Source organism: Tachypleus tridentatus, chromosome 7 (assembly GCF_004210375.1).
Source record: "Tachypleus tridentatus isolate NWPU-2018 chromosome 7, ASM421037v1, whole genome shotgun sequence".
In the NCBI taxonomy this organism is placed as follows: domain Eukaryota; kingdom Metazoa; phylum Arthropoda; class Merostomata; order Xiphosura; family Limulidae; genus Tachypleus; species Tachypleus tridentatus.
The window spans coordinates 138,258,116-138,279,379 of NC_134831.1; the positions used below are offsets into that span (position 1 = coordinate 138,258,116).

Consider the following 21,264-nt stretch of genomic DNA (forward strand, 5'->3'; position numbering starts at 1 on the left):
TTCCAGCAGCAACCAAGTAAAAGATTGTAGCAAGAAGAAAATTGTTTGCTTTACCTTCATGATTTATTGTTCTATAATCTAAGAAAAATAATTTAATAATTGAAATGTGACTATATGTTGCAAAAACAATTGTCCACTAAAACACAGCCAAGATAGGGAAGACTAAAGGTCGGTTTTATATTAATGGATATGTGAGCCGAGTGCACACACACCACGTCAATGCAAGTTATGTAATGTTAGATAAGCATGACTGGAGGTCAATATAGAAACAAAATTAATATATATGTTCATATACAGTGTTATGAGACTTAAACTACTTAGACTAAACAGTTGTATTTTCATGTTATAATATGTATTCATTCTAGCACGAAGAAAGCATAATTTAAATTTCCTAATTTCTTTGTGATGGTTATGAGGTTTGTTAAGTGACAGACTCCACAAAGTTAGGGTATATAAAATAAAAAAATAGTCTTATTGAAAACAAATATTTGAAATGTATTTAGTGGGTTTCAGAAATTATGCAAATATCTGAGATTCTTGGGATGAAGAATAGTTTTTTCAATCATAACATAAAATCACTTTGCACTCACCCTAATAATGAAACAGACTATTTTCAAACACATCCTTAGAAATAATATTTCATTAAAACTCTGCTTTTTGTATACAAAATACTTGTAAACTTAACTAAAATTCTACCAAATTTTGAGAAGATACACGTGCTGTATTAAACGTTATAGTGCAAATATTTAATGTGTGCAAATGTGTAGACGAACTCGTGTGCCAAGCCTGTTGTAAAAGGGTTAAACGAGAGCCAAGAACAGCTGTACCACAAACAAAATAAATGAGAAATTATTTTATGAGATGTAATTTGTTAATTATATATAAATGATTACTGTTAAGAAAATCAACCAACCTCTAATATTTCCTGACAGCAACTTATAAGCATTTAAAACACTCGTAACATTTTTTTTATTATGGTTATCATTTGCTTGTCTTCAAGATATTCTTATCTATAACCATAAAAATGACAACTGTGGTTGATTCATTACAGCAAAATCAAATCTCATTGGAAATAAGAAAGGAACACTTGCTCTCTACCTTTAACCTTCTATATTTCTGAAGTTTATCATAACTCTTAACTCATTATTTTTTACCATTCAACCATTCTCAAGTTGAAATGCACAAATGTTTAAGAAACATTCCTTTCCAAAAAACAAACAGGCCACTGATACCCTTGTATATTTTTCTTTGCACCACAGAAATTTTTAATTTAATTCCATGGAACTAAATACATACATTTTGAATGGTACAAAGTTTCAGTATCCGAAAACAATTTAATTTAGTATTTCAATTATTTTAATTGATAAAATTTCCAGAACTTTGTCGTGAAACACTATTTTCATAAAACATTAAAAATATTTCTTTTTGTCTGCAAACTCATTTTTTTATTCTTAATCAGAAATTTAAATTTTATATATCCAATCAGTTAACATGTATTTTTATATTTTGTTTGCTCAGTGAATAAGTCACCACCATCATCAATAAAAAAAATAAAAACTGACACAGATCTATTGATGAACCAGATTTTTCTTAAAAATGTAATCAATCATTTCCATTCAGAGGAGGTGTCATGGTATTCGAGAATTTTATTTTTGACGTCAATTTATATCCAAGACACAATGTTTTCAATAAACATCAAGTTATTTTGTCTTACTGAATACAATAAATTTCAAAATAAAAAAGGAAGGATGTGTCATCTGAATAGTTTATTGTTACTTATTGTACATATTAACCCTAACTAAACTTACCCAAAGTGTTGTCAGAGGGGAACTTTCTGTAGCTTTCAAACAAGTACAAGTTAATATAGAAAAAGAATGACATGATAACCTACAAAGAAAATCCCAGACTTACTGTTTGAATAAGTATTAAATTTTGAATAAATCTCTTGTTCATATCCTTGTAACCAATATGTCAATAAACAACATATAATAGATTAAATCATTTTATCTACAATATGTTTAAGTATACAGAGTAAAGTCTCTTCTATCCAATCATTTTAGTCATTGTAACTGGACATTTAATGCTGAATTTCACTAAGTGATTGTTCATATCACATGCTGTAACATAGGAGTAACATCAAAGGGCTGTAGTAATAAATTCATTGACAGAGGAAGTTTGGTTTGTTTTGAATTTTGCACAAAGTTACATATGGGCAACTGCACTAGCCATCCCTACTTTAACAATGATATATTTTACAGAAGGCAGTTAATCAACTCCACCAACTCTTGAGCTCCTCTTACATACAAATAGTAGGATTGACTGTTGCACCATAATACCCCTACAGCTGAAAAGACAAGCATGTTTGTTTGAATGGGCATTCAAACTGACTGACATGTTATAATGCCTCCACAGCTGAAATGAAAAACAGGCTTAGTGAAAGGGATTCAAATCTACATCCCTAAAACTGAGTTGAGCACCTTAACTGCCACATCAGAGAAAAATAATGTGAAGAACGAAATGAAAGATGCTGAGAGAAATTGCTAAATAAAACTCTTTGGAGTTATACAGAAGTGAAAGCTGGAACGTTTGTTTCATTCTCCTTTGGGAATTAAACAAAATGAACTTTATATGATAATAATTTTTAATTCTAATACATTTTTGAGTGAAAAGTTGTAGAAATTGTGTTAGAATAATATTTTTATTGAAATTCTGAAATTAATATTTTGGTGTGAACTTGATACATGAAAGATGTTTACTAAAGTAATTTCATATTATTTGAAGCATTCATTCTATATTACATAAAACAACTAACAATTTGTGTGTGTTTGAAAATTGTTCAAAGAGCCTATGGAGTAAGTAGGAAAAATTTAGTCATTCAGTTTTTCAATATTAATAATTTTGAAAGTAAATAATCTTCTAGATGGTATAATTAGAACTAAAGTTTAGTATCTGGGTAACCGAGAATGTTTATACAGCTATATGAACATGTTTATGACTGTAAAGTTACGTATTTATATTTTGAAAATACAACAACCTCAAGCACAAGCATTTGAAAGTACATACAAATTTACATTTCTGTATCTGTTTTAGTGGTTTTTCAGAAATTTTCTAGTAAAACGTTTCACTGTTTTGGAATACGTGCAAGCTCTATGTAAAAAACCTCTAACAAGAACAGGCTTTGAAATTATAGTAAAAGATACAATAAGATAAGGTTTAATTTAGTTTATACAAACAATACTTGATATCAATTCAATCTCGACATTTTAATGTACAACTTTTTTGTGTAGGCTTTCACATATTTCTAAATAGCTATATATTTTGAAAAGTATGGTTACTGATGTACTAAGCAAGCTAAACGTAACCTTATAATTAAACAGTAAATCTGTATTTACATACCGTTCAATACTTTAAGCCTCATCCATTTCACAAATGCTTTCATTTAATTTTACTGTTTTTTGAACTAGTGCAAGAAATCCAGCAAGAACTTAAGACAAGTTTTGGTAAATAAAACATTAAATAACTCACAAACAGTTCGGATACAAAACTCAAGGAAATATTTTATTTTCATTGACACTTTATTTCATCAAGTCTATTACATTTCTAATTTTTAGACTTAGTTATTTTTATCATAATAAATACAAAATATAAATAAAAAGCAAGAAATTTATTACTTATAAATTTATTATTTATTACTTGGTCTTTTTGCAGCTAAAGTTATGATAAAAAGTTAGCCCTAACTTTTGGTAGAGTTGTTAAATTTATATTTATTTCAAATATTTAACTTAGAAAACTATAAAATATAAATAAATAATCTAATTGGCTTTCTAATTAAGCTATCAGATGCTTGAAATAATTTATTTGGGTGGTTGAACCTACTAACCGTAGGTTATGTCTTGGAAATATTTATACTACAAGTGTAACTTGTATTGAAACTCATAAACTCAAATGGGTGGAAAGAATGTCTAAACTTTGCAATGTGGAGGAAAGAAATAATGACTGAGAATCTCTAGTAGTTTCCTTTGAAATTAAAACCTTTCTTTAATCAAATTTTTAATATAACTCAACAACACTGTTATGTGCCCTTTGACCACAGTTATGTACAAAGGATAAATAAGTGAATAAGATTTGCTTCTTTCTTCATAATACTCATTTTAGATTGTGTCAGAAACTCTTGTAACATAAAACTAAAACAAAATAATGTTTAGTGAGTATATTCTTTTAACTTGTCAAAAGTACAAGCTGAGTTGCATTGCTGCTGAACACATATCATAGCAGTGTGCAGACAAAGCAATGATTCACACTTACATTGTTATATCACCCTCATAACATTGTCCATATTAACAGTGTTGTGTACCTTGTTTTCCCACATAATAGCATTCCATTATTTTAACTGATTTTCAGTTTACTACTATAATTCCATTTAACTAAAATATCTTTTAAAAAAATTGAAAACCTTGTGGGTCATAATTTTCAACATGGTCTTCAACTTGTAAGTTTTCTTGTATATGTCCATGTTCAAACAATATTTAGAAGAATTTTTTTTCTTATCAAAGGTGGTGTCATGACAAGGTATGACAAATATAATTTAACAAACATTTTCAGGAAGGAAAAGAATATTTAACAAAACTGTAAAAAAATTCTAAGATCTGTATCCCTCTCTCTCTTCAAATCTTACATTTCTCATCAAATTCTTTTGTTCATCTCTGTTCTTAAGAGACCAAAAGCTACTGGTCATGTAACTTTCTACTGATGTAAATTGTTTATAATAAATGGCATTTACATTCAATGGTACTTAACATCTGGCTAGTAGCTACTTCGGAGTTGTGCTTCATTCATCATTGTTTGGGCTACATCATGTGGCATTATAATGGCAATTATTATTAACTTACATTATTTTTGTGTAGTTTTAACATAATCATCTATTTCTTCTTGTGTAACTGAATATATGATTCATGTTTTGATTGAGCCTTTCACAACATCTGCTAATTTGCATAAAAAAAGATAACATGATTTCTATAGTTATGCATGCTGTACTTTATAATGTATTATTACTTACTTTAGTTTACTGCTTTTTTTGCTGAATAAACTTTGAACTTTAAGATTACTTTCTTAGCTTACCATAAGGTGGTCTACCTTGGATGATGCTAGGAGCTAAACTGGAGGTGTTTGATTCTTGAGGTCCTCTGTTGGTCAGGGATGGAAACTCAGACAGATCTAGAGCTATATATTAAACAGCAACAATACCACTCAATAATGTAGTAAATTTTTCTTAGAAGTAAAAGCGTAACATTACATGCCAAGTTTAATATGCCATTTTAATTAAAATAACTATTGTTACTTCAACTGTACTGCTTAAGTTAGAATAACATATTAAAACTATAAATATAAATTATTTTTAATATTAAAGTCTTGAAATCTTATTTTCACTTTTAACTGAATGATTTAAATGTTTACGTTAACAGAACTCAGAAAAAAATTTTTGATAATCACAAATTCTAAATCTTTCAAGGTTTATTTCTGTAAAGAAATAGCTTCACTTTCAACTGAACAGAAAAGACACAAGCACTTCATTACATAATAAAATTACAAATACGGAGTTGATTTTATTGGATCAAAATTTCAAAATTAGGCTTAAGCTTTCTTATACAAAAGTCATTAGAAAATTTATACCATGAAAGATATTTATTAGTAATAAAGTATTGATTTAAATACACTACAAGATATTGCTATAATAAAAGTAAAACACTGTAAAAAAAACAACTGTGCATATCTCAAACTAAAATATAATCGTGAAATCATTTTTACCATTATCTTTATTTTAATAAATGTTTAAGATCATGTTTATCTGTTTCCTAACTGTTATAATTTGTCAAAAATTCAATAAAAAAATAAGAATCTGACCTCATTAGTAGGTCATGCTTGTACATTTGAAATGTAAGACAACAAACAATTTAAGATAGTTACCATTGGTTCGGTTATAGTTGTAGTACGGGTTTGAATCTGCGGGAAAACAACCAAAGATGACTGTTTTTAATATTCTTGTACAAAATTTTTATTATAATTTTGTGACACTTCCAAAAGAGAAGCAAGTAATTTTCAAAACTTAGAAATTCTTCTGCATGTTCATAAAATAATTTGTCCAGAGTAAACTGAATTCAATGCAAAATGCATTCCTATTTTGTAAAATAAACTGCACTATAAATAACTTACAGTAATTATTTCAGAACAATCAATAAAGATTATGACAAGAATTAATTTCTTCTAACTGGGGAATCTGCTTCACAAAAGGGTGCTAAAACCAGATTGTACTCTAAAAAAACTTGTTTCACTAATGTACATATATTGTTATTTAATAACCATACTGGAACATACTAGATAAACAATGCAAACTGATATCTTTGCAACATGTAAAATGAAATATTGTTCTTTAAGAAATAAGTAAACACAGTAGAATTATTTTATCCATTGTGTATTATTAAAATCAACTGCACACACATCTCAAATAAAAAAGCCCTTATTCCATTCATTAACATGACTATTCCAGTTGTTTACACATTTGAACAGCTTGATGTCTTAATTACATTTGTCTTCAGAAATTCTTCAAGGTCTAAGTGGTTCTCTTTCTGTCATCAATACTCAAAATAACACAAGCAGTTGGACAATATGCTACTAATATTAAAGAACAAGATCTGTATTTTAATACAGTAAATCACTTACAAACATTGTGGTTCCTCCAGATATTATCTACTTGAATTTCTTTAAAAGTTTGTCAGAACTTTGTTTTGTAATTTTTTTTCATTTTTAGCACAAAGTATCATAATGGAGTATCCAAAATATAACAATAGTGGGTATCAAATCTCAATTTATTAGTGTTATAGCCCCTTAAGCTCACACTACTGAGTCAGAAGAGTGCCTGTCTTGCAATCTTGATACAAATGGTTACATGCAATTTATCTAACTTTATTAATACTGATAGCAAAATATTTTATTTACATAATTAAAAAAAAAATTACCAACTGAAGTTACTATTAAAGATGAAGCTTGCTATAATCCACAAGTAAAAGAAGAGCTATACTATTACACTCTTACATTTTTAGACAACTTATTATAATTTTGCATAACACTTCAATAAAGCTTAAAAAGACAATTATAATTAATTTGCTAAATCTAGCTACAAATCTTATATTTACATATTTGGTTCTAAAGCAATGCCTATTTCTACATCGAATTACAAGAAAAAACTACTAATATTTAAAATAATCACTATACGTAATGCTCTTAATTACATTCAGACTTCTTTAAAAACAAAATAATTTTGTCACTCATTTGTTCACAGAGATGATCTTTTATAACAAATTTTTGTATTTTAACAATTGCTGCTAAGTTAAGAGCTTATGCTTTCACAATATACAGTGTTCACAAATGGTTATACACATCTTAAAACTTAACAGCTTCTGAAACAACAATACAAAAGATGCAGCAAAGTACCTATAAGTCTACATAACCTTACACTTTTACAGAACTTCCAGATGGCCTTCACCAAACTACACAATTCAGGAGAGGTTAATGGTACTGATGAAACACATATCAGAACTGTATTAATTGTTTGTAAGCATAATTTTTGAAATCAACAAGTTTAGCTGAATGAGAGGTGTAACTTGTGCATTTGCTGTGCCTCACAATCAAACGTTCAGAAATATTAAATCCAAAAACATAACTCTCAGGTTAATAATTCCATATGACCAGTCCAGCAGTTAGACAAAATATTGTCCAATATCTTTTGAAAGTAAAATGAAAAATGGTCCAACTTGAAGAAATAAAAACATATGCCAATAGCTTCCAACTATGGAAAATAAACTGTGAAAAATGTGGTCAAATACATGTCTCTAGTGAGTCTCTTTCTTATTCAAAAAAAGAAAAGTGTTGACAATCTGTCATGAAATGAAAGTTTTTTATGAGCATTACATGTACTCTAGATACTGTGAACTTTATTATTTTCCTAAATTTGACAGTTATGCCTATTACATATTTCATACAAATGGAATGTTGCATCATAGGACTGCATACTACTCTTGAAGAGCATAATGTTCTAATTAATTAATCCATTGAAAACAGATTCTGTGGAAACTGTGTTGTTTGCATTTATATTAAAGGCTAAAACTGGCAAGTTGAAAAAAGATGCAAGAGTTTTTAAATTAACAAGAACTTACTTCACTTGTTAATCTTTTACTTGCAGCCATACTTCTATTAAAGCCTTAATGTTATTTTTTTTGTATATCAAAATAAATCATTTGTACATGTTAATTCATTCAAAAACTTGTCAGTTCTGCAAGATAGTCAAAAAAAGGTGAATTAAAATCTTTTAGATAAAAACAAAGAAAAATTTATGAAATTCTATTAAAAAATACAAATAACAAATAGCTTTACAAACACCTATTTCTGCAGTTACACAGTTAATAAACTTTTCATTATCCCTACATGGTGAATATGCCACCTATTTAATAGCCAGAATTTGGATAATAGCTACATGAAATGCAGAACCATATTAACATAAAGTGTAAAATACATTTAAGTGATACAACTAAAATATACCAGATGAATTTAAAAGAAAATAAACAAATATCAATACACTTTTCTCTTGTGTTCAGTCAATAGCTTGCTTTCATAACATAAGGTACTAAACCACTTTGTTGGGACAACATTTTATTTGGAAATTCTTAGTGCAAGTTTTATTTCAAACTGATATTTCTCAAACTAGGAGTTCTTTATGTAAAATGTATAATTTTCATTATGCATATTTTCTCCCCAATTAGCATAAGACAAAAAATAATTTAAATATAACAAGTGTTCTCAATGACTAGAGCAAAAGAATTATTTGAATTAAAGATAGAACATTATCAACCATCAATGATGCTCCTATATCCTTTCCTTAATCCTCTTATTAATGTAACAAATATCTGTTTTCCAATTCTTATGTGTGAAGCTGAAATACTGTGGTCCTTTTCAAAGAGGAGGTAGGTAGTTAAGTGAAATTCATGAAAATGAGCATTATCAGGTATAATAAACAATTACAAGATATGGATGAACTACATGCCAAAGACACCCTCAGCTGATCAGGTATTCTTTGCTTGGAATGTTCCTCCATGTATTACTTGTAATATCATTCACTACCAATCTAAGTTTGCCAAACAGAGATCAATTAATCATTTTGACAATTACTGAAAAACAATTTAAAACTCTCACACAACTTAACTGTGACTTGAACATGAACCTTTATTAGAGATATGATCAGTGGGGATTTAAATCTAAGCAGTTTATAAACACAACTATTTCAATAAATAAATTTAAGCACAGGGACCTTAAAATTATCTACTATTGCTAATTTACAATTGTATAAATACTTGGTTCAGTACAAGTAATATTTAAAAACAAATTATAATTTAATTAAGATTAAAAGCCAAATAAAATTGAGGTACCTCAACTATATGAGACAGAAATCACACTAGTATAAATTTTCATATTTTTACTAAACAAGCTTTATTTGCCTTACAATGATGTGACCTTAACAGTTAAGCTGATTTACTTAAGAAGAAAAATGTCTAAAAAAACTAGGTTTCATTAAAACACATTTTACATCCTCAGCAGGAATGTGTGATATAATGTCTGGACATTCAGTATTTAATGTCTTCTTGGAAGAAATAAATACACTGTTTCAGAATTTGAAAATGATGAAAAGTTTCTAAGTAACTGAAAATGTTATGTGTAAACTAAAACACTTAGAAAAAACGAAGTTTCACAACTGTCACTTCTAGTAGAGAAAGGTTAACACTGCATATTTTCTTTTTTTCTTCAAATCACATTTTTTAATACCTACCAGGATTAGATGAGAATGCTGAAGTCAGTGTGCTATTCATTAAACTTGTGGATGGAAAACTCCTTGAGTTACGAGAAACACCAAAAATTAAACCCATTGAACTTGAATTTCTGAAATTAACATATTGGAAAAACTGTAATTTTATAAATTGTTACAGACCAATACTTCTCACAATGCAAGTTTACATTTACTCGGAACAGATCATTAGAGACAAGGAACATTTGCAACAAGATGCACTACTGAAATTAATTAAAGATGCTGATATTTTATTACTTTTAATACTTTTCATTTCACACTAGGAATTGCACAAATTTTGTCTTTAGTTAAATATATCAACCTAATTTAATGTTTCAAAATTATCTTTTGAAACAGAAAAATACCCAAATACAATAGGCAGCTGCAAATACTTCATGATTGATTTAGTGTGTTATGAATCTTTGAAGTTTTTTTATTATTCAGTTGATGTTCACTGTTTTGTAGTTAATTCATGCTGTAACAAAAGTCAGTTCTGTAGTATGACAAATCTAGTTTAAATATACTATAATTTAAAGAATGGAAAAAATATATATATATATATTTCAATATTTCAGTAAATTAAGATGTACTATTTAAGTTCAAATTGTCATGTATGATGTTCCATTTTGTTTATAAAACTTATTGTCCAGATTATTCTAAACTATTCAATATCACTTGAGCTAACAGCTTTTTTTTCAAGACAGTCTTACGTTATTTCAAACAAAGATCAGTAGAGTTGTTGGAGGTGTTTCTTTTGATACTACGTGTTAGTACACCTGTATCAATAATATATGGTCGGTGCTGGAGTAGTGTGTTTTTAAATAAATAGGCACCTTGTACAACAAATTCAACTTTTTGCTAAAGTTATAAAAAGTTTTATTACACAGAATTATCAGGACTTGCAGTTTATATATCTTTTTCTTTATCAAAGTGGGATTATTAATACTTTTATTTTTGTAAATTACTTTAATGATTTCAAAGAAACATTTAAAAATACTTGAAACATACAGGTCTACTGAATGCTTACCCTCCTAATGTCCCTGTCATCTCCACCATTCTTTTAATTTCTTGAGAATTCAATGGTCTCTGACTCTGCAGTCCCCTGGTATTCAATGGAAGCATACTCCTGCTAGTACCACAAATAAAATTATGCTGTGATCAAAGTAATATTAAAGTGCAACCTTATATTTGTGTTCATACTCAAGCTAAAACTAATTTTAGAATTTGCACATTTTGATAATCAAGAATTTAAAATATAAATTCAGTTATCACATACAAAGAAAAAAACATTCCTGAAGTATTATAACCTACACATCAATCAGAGTGTATTAAAATCACAACAAATTTAATGTGAACTGCCAGCAACATGCCAGCTCCTACCCTATTTACATGTAAACCATCTATTCCAAAAGCTCCCTTCTTCCACTGAATTGATCCCACAAATCCAGCCAGCCAATATGCTCATCCATGCATATTAACCTAAGCCTAGCATTTAGTCTTAGTGATCTACTTATAACTTCATCCCTACAGTTAACTTTGAGCAGCATCCCTGAGAAAATTAAGTTATGGTTTTTTTCTTTAAATGCCTCAATCAAATCCTTGTACTGAATTAGCACCTCTGACCTACCTTTCTGTGTCATTAGCCCCAACATGCACAACAAAACCTGCATCTCTGCCAGTCCCCTTTATTATATATCCTGCTCTGTCAGAAATATTTTATACCAGCACTTTTGGATAGCATAATCTAATCCTTTTCTATTTACCCCACAGACTATCTTATCCACATTCTCCTCTGACCCTTTTGTTTTCCTTCTCTCCACTACTTTCTCATCTGCAGAAGCCAAGGGCTGAAAATTTATTGCTAAATAGGTCCATTACAACTAAATTCACTACTTTTTACTCTAGTAGTACTCTAACTCCCTGAAAGTCATCATTGTTAGCTGATGTACCCCTTGCGTATTAAAGCACAAGCTCCTCATAAATCCTGCCGCCATTTCACACAGTGTACATTTCTCTTTATCTATTACCTCTACTTTAATTATTTTAGCCTCCAGCCTACAAACTCTATATAAAAATTGCGCATCTTCATTACTAGCTTCCTTAAATATATATGCATGCCAGGCCTGAGTTCCCAAGTAAAACTCAGTCATTGTACATATTACACCTACCAAACTGTGAATGCTTAACACCAATTCCAGCAGACTATTGTTAACACTGTTAGTGTTAAGTCTAATGTTTCAGAGCCAATTATATATTATTTTCATCACTACTTTGTCTTCACACTAAAGTAATAGTTTACAATTATACAGAACTTAAATTTAGAAAGGGAACTTTAGAATTTATGAACCTGTTCAGTGCCGTAGACGAGATAACTCATCCAAGCCGATCGACAACACAGTGCCATGAACCAGTTAATTCATTCTCAAGAATACCTAACTGCAACGCTAGATGTCAGCACCATACATGTATTTGACCTACTTACAAATTGTTACTTTCTATCCAAAATAGCATAACAAAAAAAGTTACAAAATGAAGAAGCATTAGAGTTGTATTGTAGCAGCTGAAATACTTGGCAGTCAACAGGTTAAAACTAACACTATAGATGTAATTTTAGTAATAAAATGTACTTAGCCTGATTTATATTACAACCTATCTATATCTATAAGCTGAATTTAAACTAAAAGATATAGGTTTAAATAAACAAGTTAATTCTTAAAACACCAAGAAACAATAAATTAATTTTTAGATTGTATTTATTTAATAATGTGTTTATTCTGTTTTACAGTTTACCAGTCTGTTCTGAAATATACCTAAAGTACCATTACATATGCTAAGTCTATTTTAATGTTATAGTAATATTTACACGACTAAACTCTAAGTTAAAACTGTCTTACTTTTGCTTACCAAATTACTACAAACATTAATATTAAATAACTTACAGAAATCTATGAGTTTAATTTTTCAACATCCACCCTCAACCTAATATTCAACTGATGTATGTTTGTCTCTTAACTGCATACCACAGAGTTAAAGGACACTTACTGCATTACATACACCTGTAAGCTACATGCAATATTACTGTTAAATATGCTAAAATCCATTATATACATATACATACTAGTTAGAAAATAAATGTACTGTAGAAACAAAAAAAAGATTCCTTCCTTTATGTGTATATTACAACTTATCATAAATAGTGTATTAAAATGAAACATTCATGCTTTCTTTACTTACATTGCAAGAATAAAGGTGTTTCTTTAACATCAATGTTTGTTACTTTTACTTATGTAATTATAAAAACAGTTATTTCTATTATACATGTTATATTGTTCCAAACATACTTTAAGCCACATGTGCACTAATAACAAATGCACATTTTTGTCCTTTGCTTGCTACAATATAAAAACAATTATGCTTACTGCTATCATTTGTTTACTAAGTACACTATATTTATGTGCTCTTCCATGTTAATTATGTAGTTGTTAAAGATATGTATTATCACCAACCCATGTCACTGCGTCTGGGTGTAAATACGGACACATGCCACAAAATTACAAGGTATGTTAGTAACAGCTAGATATACGTTATTGTTCTTTCCATACATATATATTTACTTGTATATGCTGCAAATAAAATATTTATATATATATAGTTATGCTTTGAATTAAAATAACATACACATATACTTTAGATAGCAATCCCAGTGGATGAAAATATATTGTAGTACTGGTTGACATAGACTGCAAGCCTCACCATTTGATTTATAAATATAATTTTCAAGAGAATGTGTTACAAAAGAAAAAGATCTTTGTGTTCTGGTTGATGAATCTCTTAAACCATCCAACTGTTGATATTGGTTGAGCAAAAAGGATTTCAGGTTGTACCTACAGGAATGTTGAATATGAATCGAAAGATGATTTAATGTCTTGTATATGTCATTCATTAGACCACAGTTAGAACACTGCACTTAGTCTTGGGCTCTTTTCTCTAGGAAAGATACTGAATTATTGGAAATGGTTTTTAAACTTAACTGCTTACAATAAACCATATCCTATTGGCATTTGTATCATTAAACATATGCATATAATCATAAAAACAAGATTAAAAAAGGTATACTACTTCTATGCAATGGATAGTTATGAAATTATAATCAGCATATTCAAAACAATAAGAAAGGAAAATGTTTATTTCCAAGTGAGGAAGTTCTGTAATAACCAAACAGGTTTCAAGAGAACATAGTCTTACATGTTCATATTATGTTGTACTAACTGATAACAAAAGCATTTTTATACAATTCAGTATGGGTTGGTAATAATTATTCAATCTTCCTGAGACTTTGTGTTTTTAAGAGTCTGTGTTAAGAACAAGAGATAAAGCATATTTAGATAATTATTTTGTTCACATTACATAATCTTGGTATGTAAAAACTATACAAATACACCAAGCACATTTACTTCTTGCATTTATATAACAAGATCTTGTTTACCTATTTGGTGAAGGTTGTTGAGAAGGAAGATTGTTCTGGAGACTTGTTGGAAAAGTCAGAATACCTGAGCTTGTGGGAGTAACATGACCTGGAAGATGGCTACCACTGTTTCCAAGTCTTCCAGAAAACTGTTGACCAGATAAACTGCGTGAAGGCTGTTGTAGGCCTAAGGCACCTATCCCTAAAAAGTGTAATATATATATGTTCAGACAAACAATATTTGCAAAATTCATCAATAAACTTGTAATATATTTCACAAATGTTTAAAAATACAATTACAGATAATGTTTTGACCTTCATGCAAAGGCCTTCAGCACGTCTACAAACAAGTTTGAACACACAGTGAATTTAATGTGTACAATTTTCATCCATGTGTTTATATATATAAAACCAACTTCTTTGTGAAGCTTGAGACTTTCTCTCAAATAATTTAGGTTTTTACATTATTAAACAAAATTAGCTATATTAAATTTGGCTACACATGTAATTTATTCACCGTGTAACTAAGATTTACCTGAAAATATAATGAATACCAACAAAGTCTATTCTCAGTTTAAAAGGATTAAATATGCAATTCCCATTAAAGTATTTCAAGCTTTAAAATTAAACAATATATTTTGTTACACAATAAACAACTTTCATATTCAAATAAGATATAAAATTCTACAAGCCTGCTGCTTACGTTATTATGCACTTTTAAACATTTTAAATATAGAAATATGCACAAATTAATTTCATAGCTAAAATTGTCTGAACAGCTCAGGATAATTAAATTTATTGATGAATTTCCTTTACATTCACATAACCTTATTTATATGTAGGTTCTTTTGAATTCTCTCTGAACAAGAAAATCAGACATTTCCATTTACATACAATAACAATCTTCAGGGACAACAATGTATCTGTCAGTTCACCTCAGCTGTCCAATCCTCTAGTCCAAACTAAAACTATTAAATAAATAAATTTAAAACAACGTAAAGCCAGCCCTTATGATTCTAATATCTATCAAGCTTTCTTTTAAACACACTCAAATTTAGTGCCTCCACATCAGAGGGCAACCAATTCCATAAGTAAAACACCCTATTTGAAAGACAAAATTTTCTTAGCTGAAGATGGCTTCTACTTTGCCCAAATTTAGGTGTCCACTAGTTCTATAATTCTCACTGTTAAGTGTGATAAATGTTGATGCATCAACATTACCAATTCTTTTTACAATCTTAAACAATTCAATCAGATCTCCTCTTACTCTCCTTTTTTTAAGAGAAAACAATTTTGAGGATCTTAATCTCTCCTATACAATGAAATTATAACCTCTTTAGACTTGTATTCAATGTTTCTGTAGATGCAATCTAAAATCCTATTTGCCCTACCACTAGTAACAGCACACTGCTTGGATGGCTTAAGAGAATGATCTACCATTACACCAAGAGCCTTTTCTTTCATGACACTCTTAAAGTTATTTCCATCCAAATTAAAATTCAAATTATGACAACCCACATGCAATATCTTCCACTTATCATAATTAAAACCCATCTTACATTTAGTTGCCTAACTTACTAACGATCTAAATCCTTTTGTAAAGCAGCAGCATCTTCTTCACAACCAGCAACACCAAAGACCTTGATGTCATCAGCAAGTTTGAGTATTTATTGACCATTTATTCATCTACATCATTAATGTAAAACAAAAAAGAGCAATGGTCCCAAGATTGAGCCTTGAGGTACACCACTTACAACATTAATCCAATTTGACTCAACTCTATTTATAACAACCCTCTGCTTTCTTCCATCAAGCCACTCTTCATTCCAAGTAGTTAACTTTTCCCCCACACTTAAAGAGATGTTTCTATTTCTTTAAAAGCTTTTTATGTGGTACTTTCTCAAATGCATCACTTCAGACAGGAAATAAGCTTTTCAAACAAAATATCAAACTTAGACAATGTTTGTAAATAAAGTATTAGTTATATGTTAATTTTGCAATATAATGATGTACAAAAAATATTAATAATGTTTTCTCATTTAGGCCAATCTGTCAGAAACTAAGAATTTTTAAAGACTTCTAATTCTAATTTTTAAATCTGAAGTTGATATTTTAGAGCAAACAAGTACTATAAAAACAAAAGTAATTTTGAGATGATTACTCAAACATTTTGTTGCTGTTTTTGTTCATAATATTTCAGACAGGTTTCAAAATTAACACATTTTTAAGAACTTGACATAAACTGTTTTTGTAATGAACTTCCCATAAATTCTTTAACTACTACTTACCAGATTTTGTTTCATATGATAATTGGCTGTCAAAATATGATTATATGAAAATCTGAGTCACATATAACTTAGCCAAGTTAAATACCAGAAGTATTATGGAAAAATAAAAGATTAAAAAAATGAGAATGAAACTTCAATAATAGAATAAAAAAATTATACAGTAAATAAAAATTGTTAATGTTTGATTTATAAAACACAAAAATGATGACTAAATAATGGTATAGTCACATAATGTAGCTTGTTTATTCTTTTCAGAAAAGATAATTGAACCAAAACCATGACTCTTAGCTTAAAAGTCACTGTTCTACATAGAGCCAAGCTGAAGTCTAACCACTTTTGAAATCAACTATGACACCACTCTCCTAAGGAATATCATCTGGGTTGCTATGAACAGCTACATCCCAACAATATACTCTTGACACTTAAAGTAATGATACAACAGAGTTCCAAGAAAAGTGACAACAATACCAAGATATGAAGTATCCTGCAACCAACTCTACAACAGAAAGTTAACTGGATAAAAGCCCAAGTTATGTTACTCTGCACATGAAAATACATTAAATTAGCTTTATATATACATTTATCATTATGCCAAAAATGCTTTTGCAGTATTAATTTTGAGTATAGAAAAAAATACATCAATAAACCACATTACAGTGAAAACAAGAACACAATAAAGTGTTTATTTTTCACTGATAATTTTGGTGTAAAACAAAAACTCAAACTGAAAATTAGTCAAGCTTGAGTTACAAGGCTGTAAAATCAAAATAGTGATTCTTGAATGCTGATGCTGTGCTTGAGGATGTTAAAAACTGAATTGATTTTTAACACATTACAACACAGCATTTCTCAACCTTTTTTATCACCAGAAACTGTTTTACTGCCACCCTAAACTGTTGTAGACCACTAAAACAAAAGTACAGTGAAAAACACACTACAATTTATACATAAATATTCTGCAACTTAAGTTTTGATGAAACTGGCAAGGTGGGCATGATGGACCAGTGGTTAAAAATACAATGGTCTAATGAGAATACATTTTATAACAAGTTTTAATCTAAACATACCTAGAGTTCCTCCACCAGGTTGACTATAATTACCAAATGGTTGAGAAGGGGATGGCGATCCCATATCTGGAAAATGAAAGAAAAAATTTCTCATGGTGAATGAGTAAGCTACATGAATGAAAATACTTATCAGCTTAACAAGTAACACAAACTTAGAGAGATTGGCAATATAACATTTACCATTTTTAGTCGCACAAATCACTGGAGCTGTGCAATTAGTGGAATTTCATAATTAATTGTTGAGCCTGTAAAACAATTACTTTTAACTAATCAGTTACCCATACGAGACTTGATAACTGAAATAACTGATAATGTCATAATCAATGCAGCCGTGAAATTAGTGGCATCTGACAACTGATTAATTTTCAAACCTGTTAATCGATTACTTTCAACTAATCAACTATTCATACAAGACTGGATAGTTGGAGTAACTGATAATATAATAACCTAAGCCACCAATTTCAATTAGTTGATTATATCTGTCAATCACAACATTGGTCAATTAAACTTTACAATGTTTGATTAGTAATCACATATTAAATGTTAATTGCATGGAAAACAAAAATTTTACTAAAAACACACACATAAACCACCAATCATAACACACAGTAGATCCTCCCATTTATTGGAACAGATCATATGCTGAAGAACAGAAGAGTACATTCAGTAGTGTCACTGCTTCAATAAAAGGTATTACAAGCCTAGCGTAAAATAGGTCAGAAATGTTACTGTAGAATACATATGAAAATAGAACACAAAAGTAACTACAATCCCTGCCTCCCACCCAAGACACGTTAATCAAAGATGTTAAAAAAACATGGACTGCCAATAAAACTTTGTTTATAGCATATTATAGTTGAAAGTGTGTGTATATCTTCTAAATAAACTATTAATGTATCTGTCATCTTGCTGTTTATCTTTTGTTTATCACGTTTAATTAATCAACAATTTCATGTTAAAAAACAATGATTGCTAACTTGTTACAAATTAAGACTTAACACTCCTACAAAAAGTGGGGCCTAATAGGTCCCAGAGCAACTTGAAAGGTTATTAATATTAGGCTAATAATTTTGTAATTAAATGAAATTGCCATTTAAATCCATTAATGAATGGATTAATGAGATTCCCACTGTCCCTATCTACTATCTAGCGAAACCACAGCCAGAGGAACGGGCTTGGAGAAATCAGGACTAGAAACGTCTTTTCGTAGGAGTGTTAAATATTTACTTTGCTAAGATAACTAGAGTTCTTTTACCTGGCTACAATAGTGCTCTTGGATGTAGCACCAATTGTATGTATATATATGATGTACTTTTATGTTTACTTGGAATATAAAAACATAATTATTCTTTTCTATCACATTCTTCAATTTCATGCAAGTGTTTTAATTTTGTTTTTATATCTGGAATGTTCATAAAATAAAAGGGCTTCAATTAAATAAAAATTAGTAGTTTGATGATTTCTGTCATACATTGTGCGAATTAGTACCAATGAAGGTTTGAATTGGTAATGTGATTTGAATGTTTGAAGGTAAAAAAAATCTACCTAAAGTCAAGAATGTAAACTAAAGTAATTTTCCAGCTTTAACAAACTATTCAAGTTCATAATAATTTACCATGTTAATACTGATTTATAGCAACTAGAAAAAGTGAAACACATACTATACAAGTACCGTGTTTCTCCGATAATAAGACCTACCCATAAAATAAGACCTAGTGTGATTTTTGGGGGATAGTTTTAATATAAGCCCTACCCTTAAAATAAGCCCTAGTTAAGAGTGGCAGGAAGAGGAAAGAAATAAAAAAAAAATTAATTTATTAATTAGTTTAATAGTTAGTTAATTAGTTTGTTTAAGTATTAATCAGTTAGTTCAATAGTTTAATAATAGTTTATTTTAAATGGTTAGTTTAATAGTTTTACTTTGTAACTTCATTTTTTTAATATATCAAAATAAGACATCCCCCGAAAATAAGCCCTAGTGTCATATTTTGGAGTGAAAATTAATATAAGCCCTGTCTTATTTTCGGAGAAACACGGTAGTATGTAAGCACAATGAGATTTTAAATTTTTTTACCTTACCAAGATACTTATAAACTGCTGAAACCTAAATCCAAACATATTTTTGGCAAGATTGCTTTTCACACTTCTTATAGCAATGCATTTTTACTTATGGATTAATATTTAACTATATATGAAAAAACAATTATAAATAAATACAATATTTTTAAATAAAAAGGCTGAATTTCAAATCAGTTTTGATGTGATGTTTTTATTTTTGATTATAAAACACTGCCTGCAAATATCTAGTTTATTGCTGATAAATTTTCCTCTGAAATAAGACAGTTAATACTTTTGTAACCTTGCACAAACAAAGTGCTTTCTATGCAAAATGACTTTTATATGCATTACTGCCTCAACATTTACATTCATAAATTTTAAAATATATCCTTTTATGAAGTTACCATTCTCATCTATTTGTGCCAATTCAAACCAAAGTTCAAGAGCACCAACTATAAGCACCTTGCAGAACCACAGCAAGAATTCAACCTTTGTATTAACTTTATTATTGAGTAAACTTTTGAATGTGCAAAAATAATTTAACTATATAACAATTAAATGCAAAATTCTACAAATAATATCATACTCAAAGTTCTTCTCTCTTGATACAAGATTTCAGAGACTTGTGTGGCACCAGTGTAAGAATCCATTTTATACAACTTACTCCACCTTATCAATCAGTAAATGCCAACTGTCTGGATTTATTTTCCAGTATTAATAAATGGGATAATAAATTGTCCTTTTCATCATCACTGACACAATACTTTAGGTACAACAGAGTTAAAAAGAAAAACTTGAGAAAAGTCAATTAAAAATGTAAATAATAACAAAAGACAATCATACATATTTGGTTAAGTGTTCTAAATCAAAAATAATTATTTAGTCCACTTATTAAAATAAAACAATGGAATACTGCTTTATGATCTATTAATAGTCTATCTTCAGCAAAACAGTAACTCGGCTCATGATTCTTGATGAACCAAAATTATATTCAAAACAGTTTGGCCAATCAGTGATAAAATGCAAAGCATTAAAAATGAGCAAATGTTTGACTTTGCAAGTGAATATACTTCTATTATAGGGAAAATACAAAAAGAACAACAAAAATTTATGTGAACAATTGCCTATTACTGTTGCAGTTTTTGAAGTAATAACTGCTACTAAATGGAAAGACAATATAATATTGGGGTGCATATTTACTGACATTTATTACAAGTCAAAACAGACAGTTATCTCTACACAACTCATAAGCTTCACTATGTATAGTTTTAGCCTCATTATCTAAAAAAAAAAAAATGATTTGTTGAATAGAGTTCACAGGAGAGCTATTAGAATGATGGAAGAGTTATCTTACAGAGATAGGATGAGATCTACCCTATTTTTTCTTGAAAACAATGAGTGAGAAGTGGTGATGTTACTACAGTTTACAAGATTATCAAGAGAATTAATAACATAAAGGCCCTTTTTACTTCTTGCATTGTTTTAAAAGTAACAGGA

General features: G+C 29.1%; 1 protein-coding gene across 17 annotated transcripts in view; it reads right to left on the reverse strand.

Moving 5' to 3' along the window:
- The window catches only part of LOC143256705 (CCR4-NOT transcription complex subunit 2-like), a 39,246-nt gene that overhangs the window by 12,900 nt on the left and 5,082 nt on the right, over positions 1 to 21,264 (reverse strand). For 6 of the 17 annotated variants that reach the window (XM_076514284.1, XM_076514276.1, XM_076514290.1 and 3 more), the window contains 6 exons: positions 17,710 to 17,775; positions 14,376 to 14,556; positions 10,917 to 11,018; positions 9,875 to 9,984; positions 5,965 to 6,000; positions 5,119 to 5,220 (listed from right to left, as the gene is read on the reverse strand). In XM_076514284.1, coding sequence (XP_076370399.1) covers positions 5,119 to 5,220; positions 5,965 to 6,000; positions 9,875 to 9,984; positions 10,917 to 11,018; positions 14,376 to 14,556; positions 17,710 to 17,775 — 597 coding nt within the window. Of the gene's footprint in view, positions 1 to 5,118; positions 5,221 to 5,964; positions 6,001 to 9,874; positions 9,985 to 10,916; positions 11,019 to 14,375; positions 14,557 to 17,709; positions 17,776 to 20,353; positions 20,472 to 21,264 lie in introns of those variants that run through there. The other 11 variants (XM_076514285.1, XM_076514277.1, XM_076514274.1 and 8 more) reach the window with 7 other exon arrangements.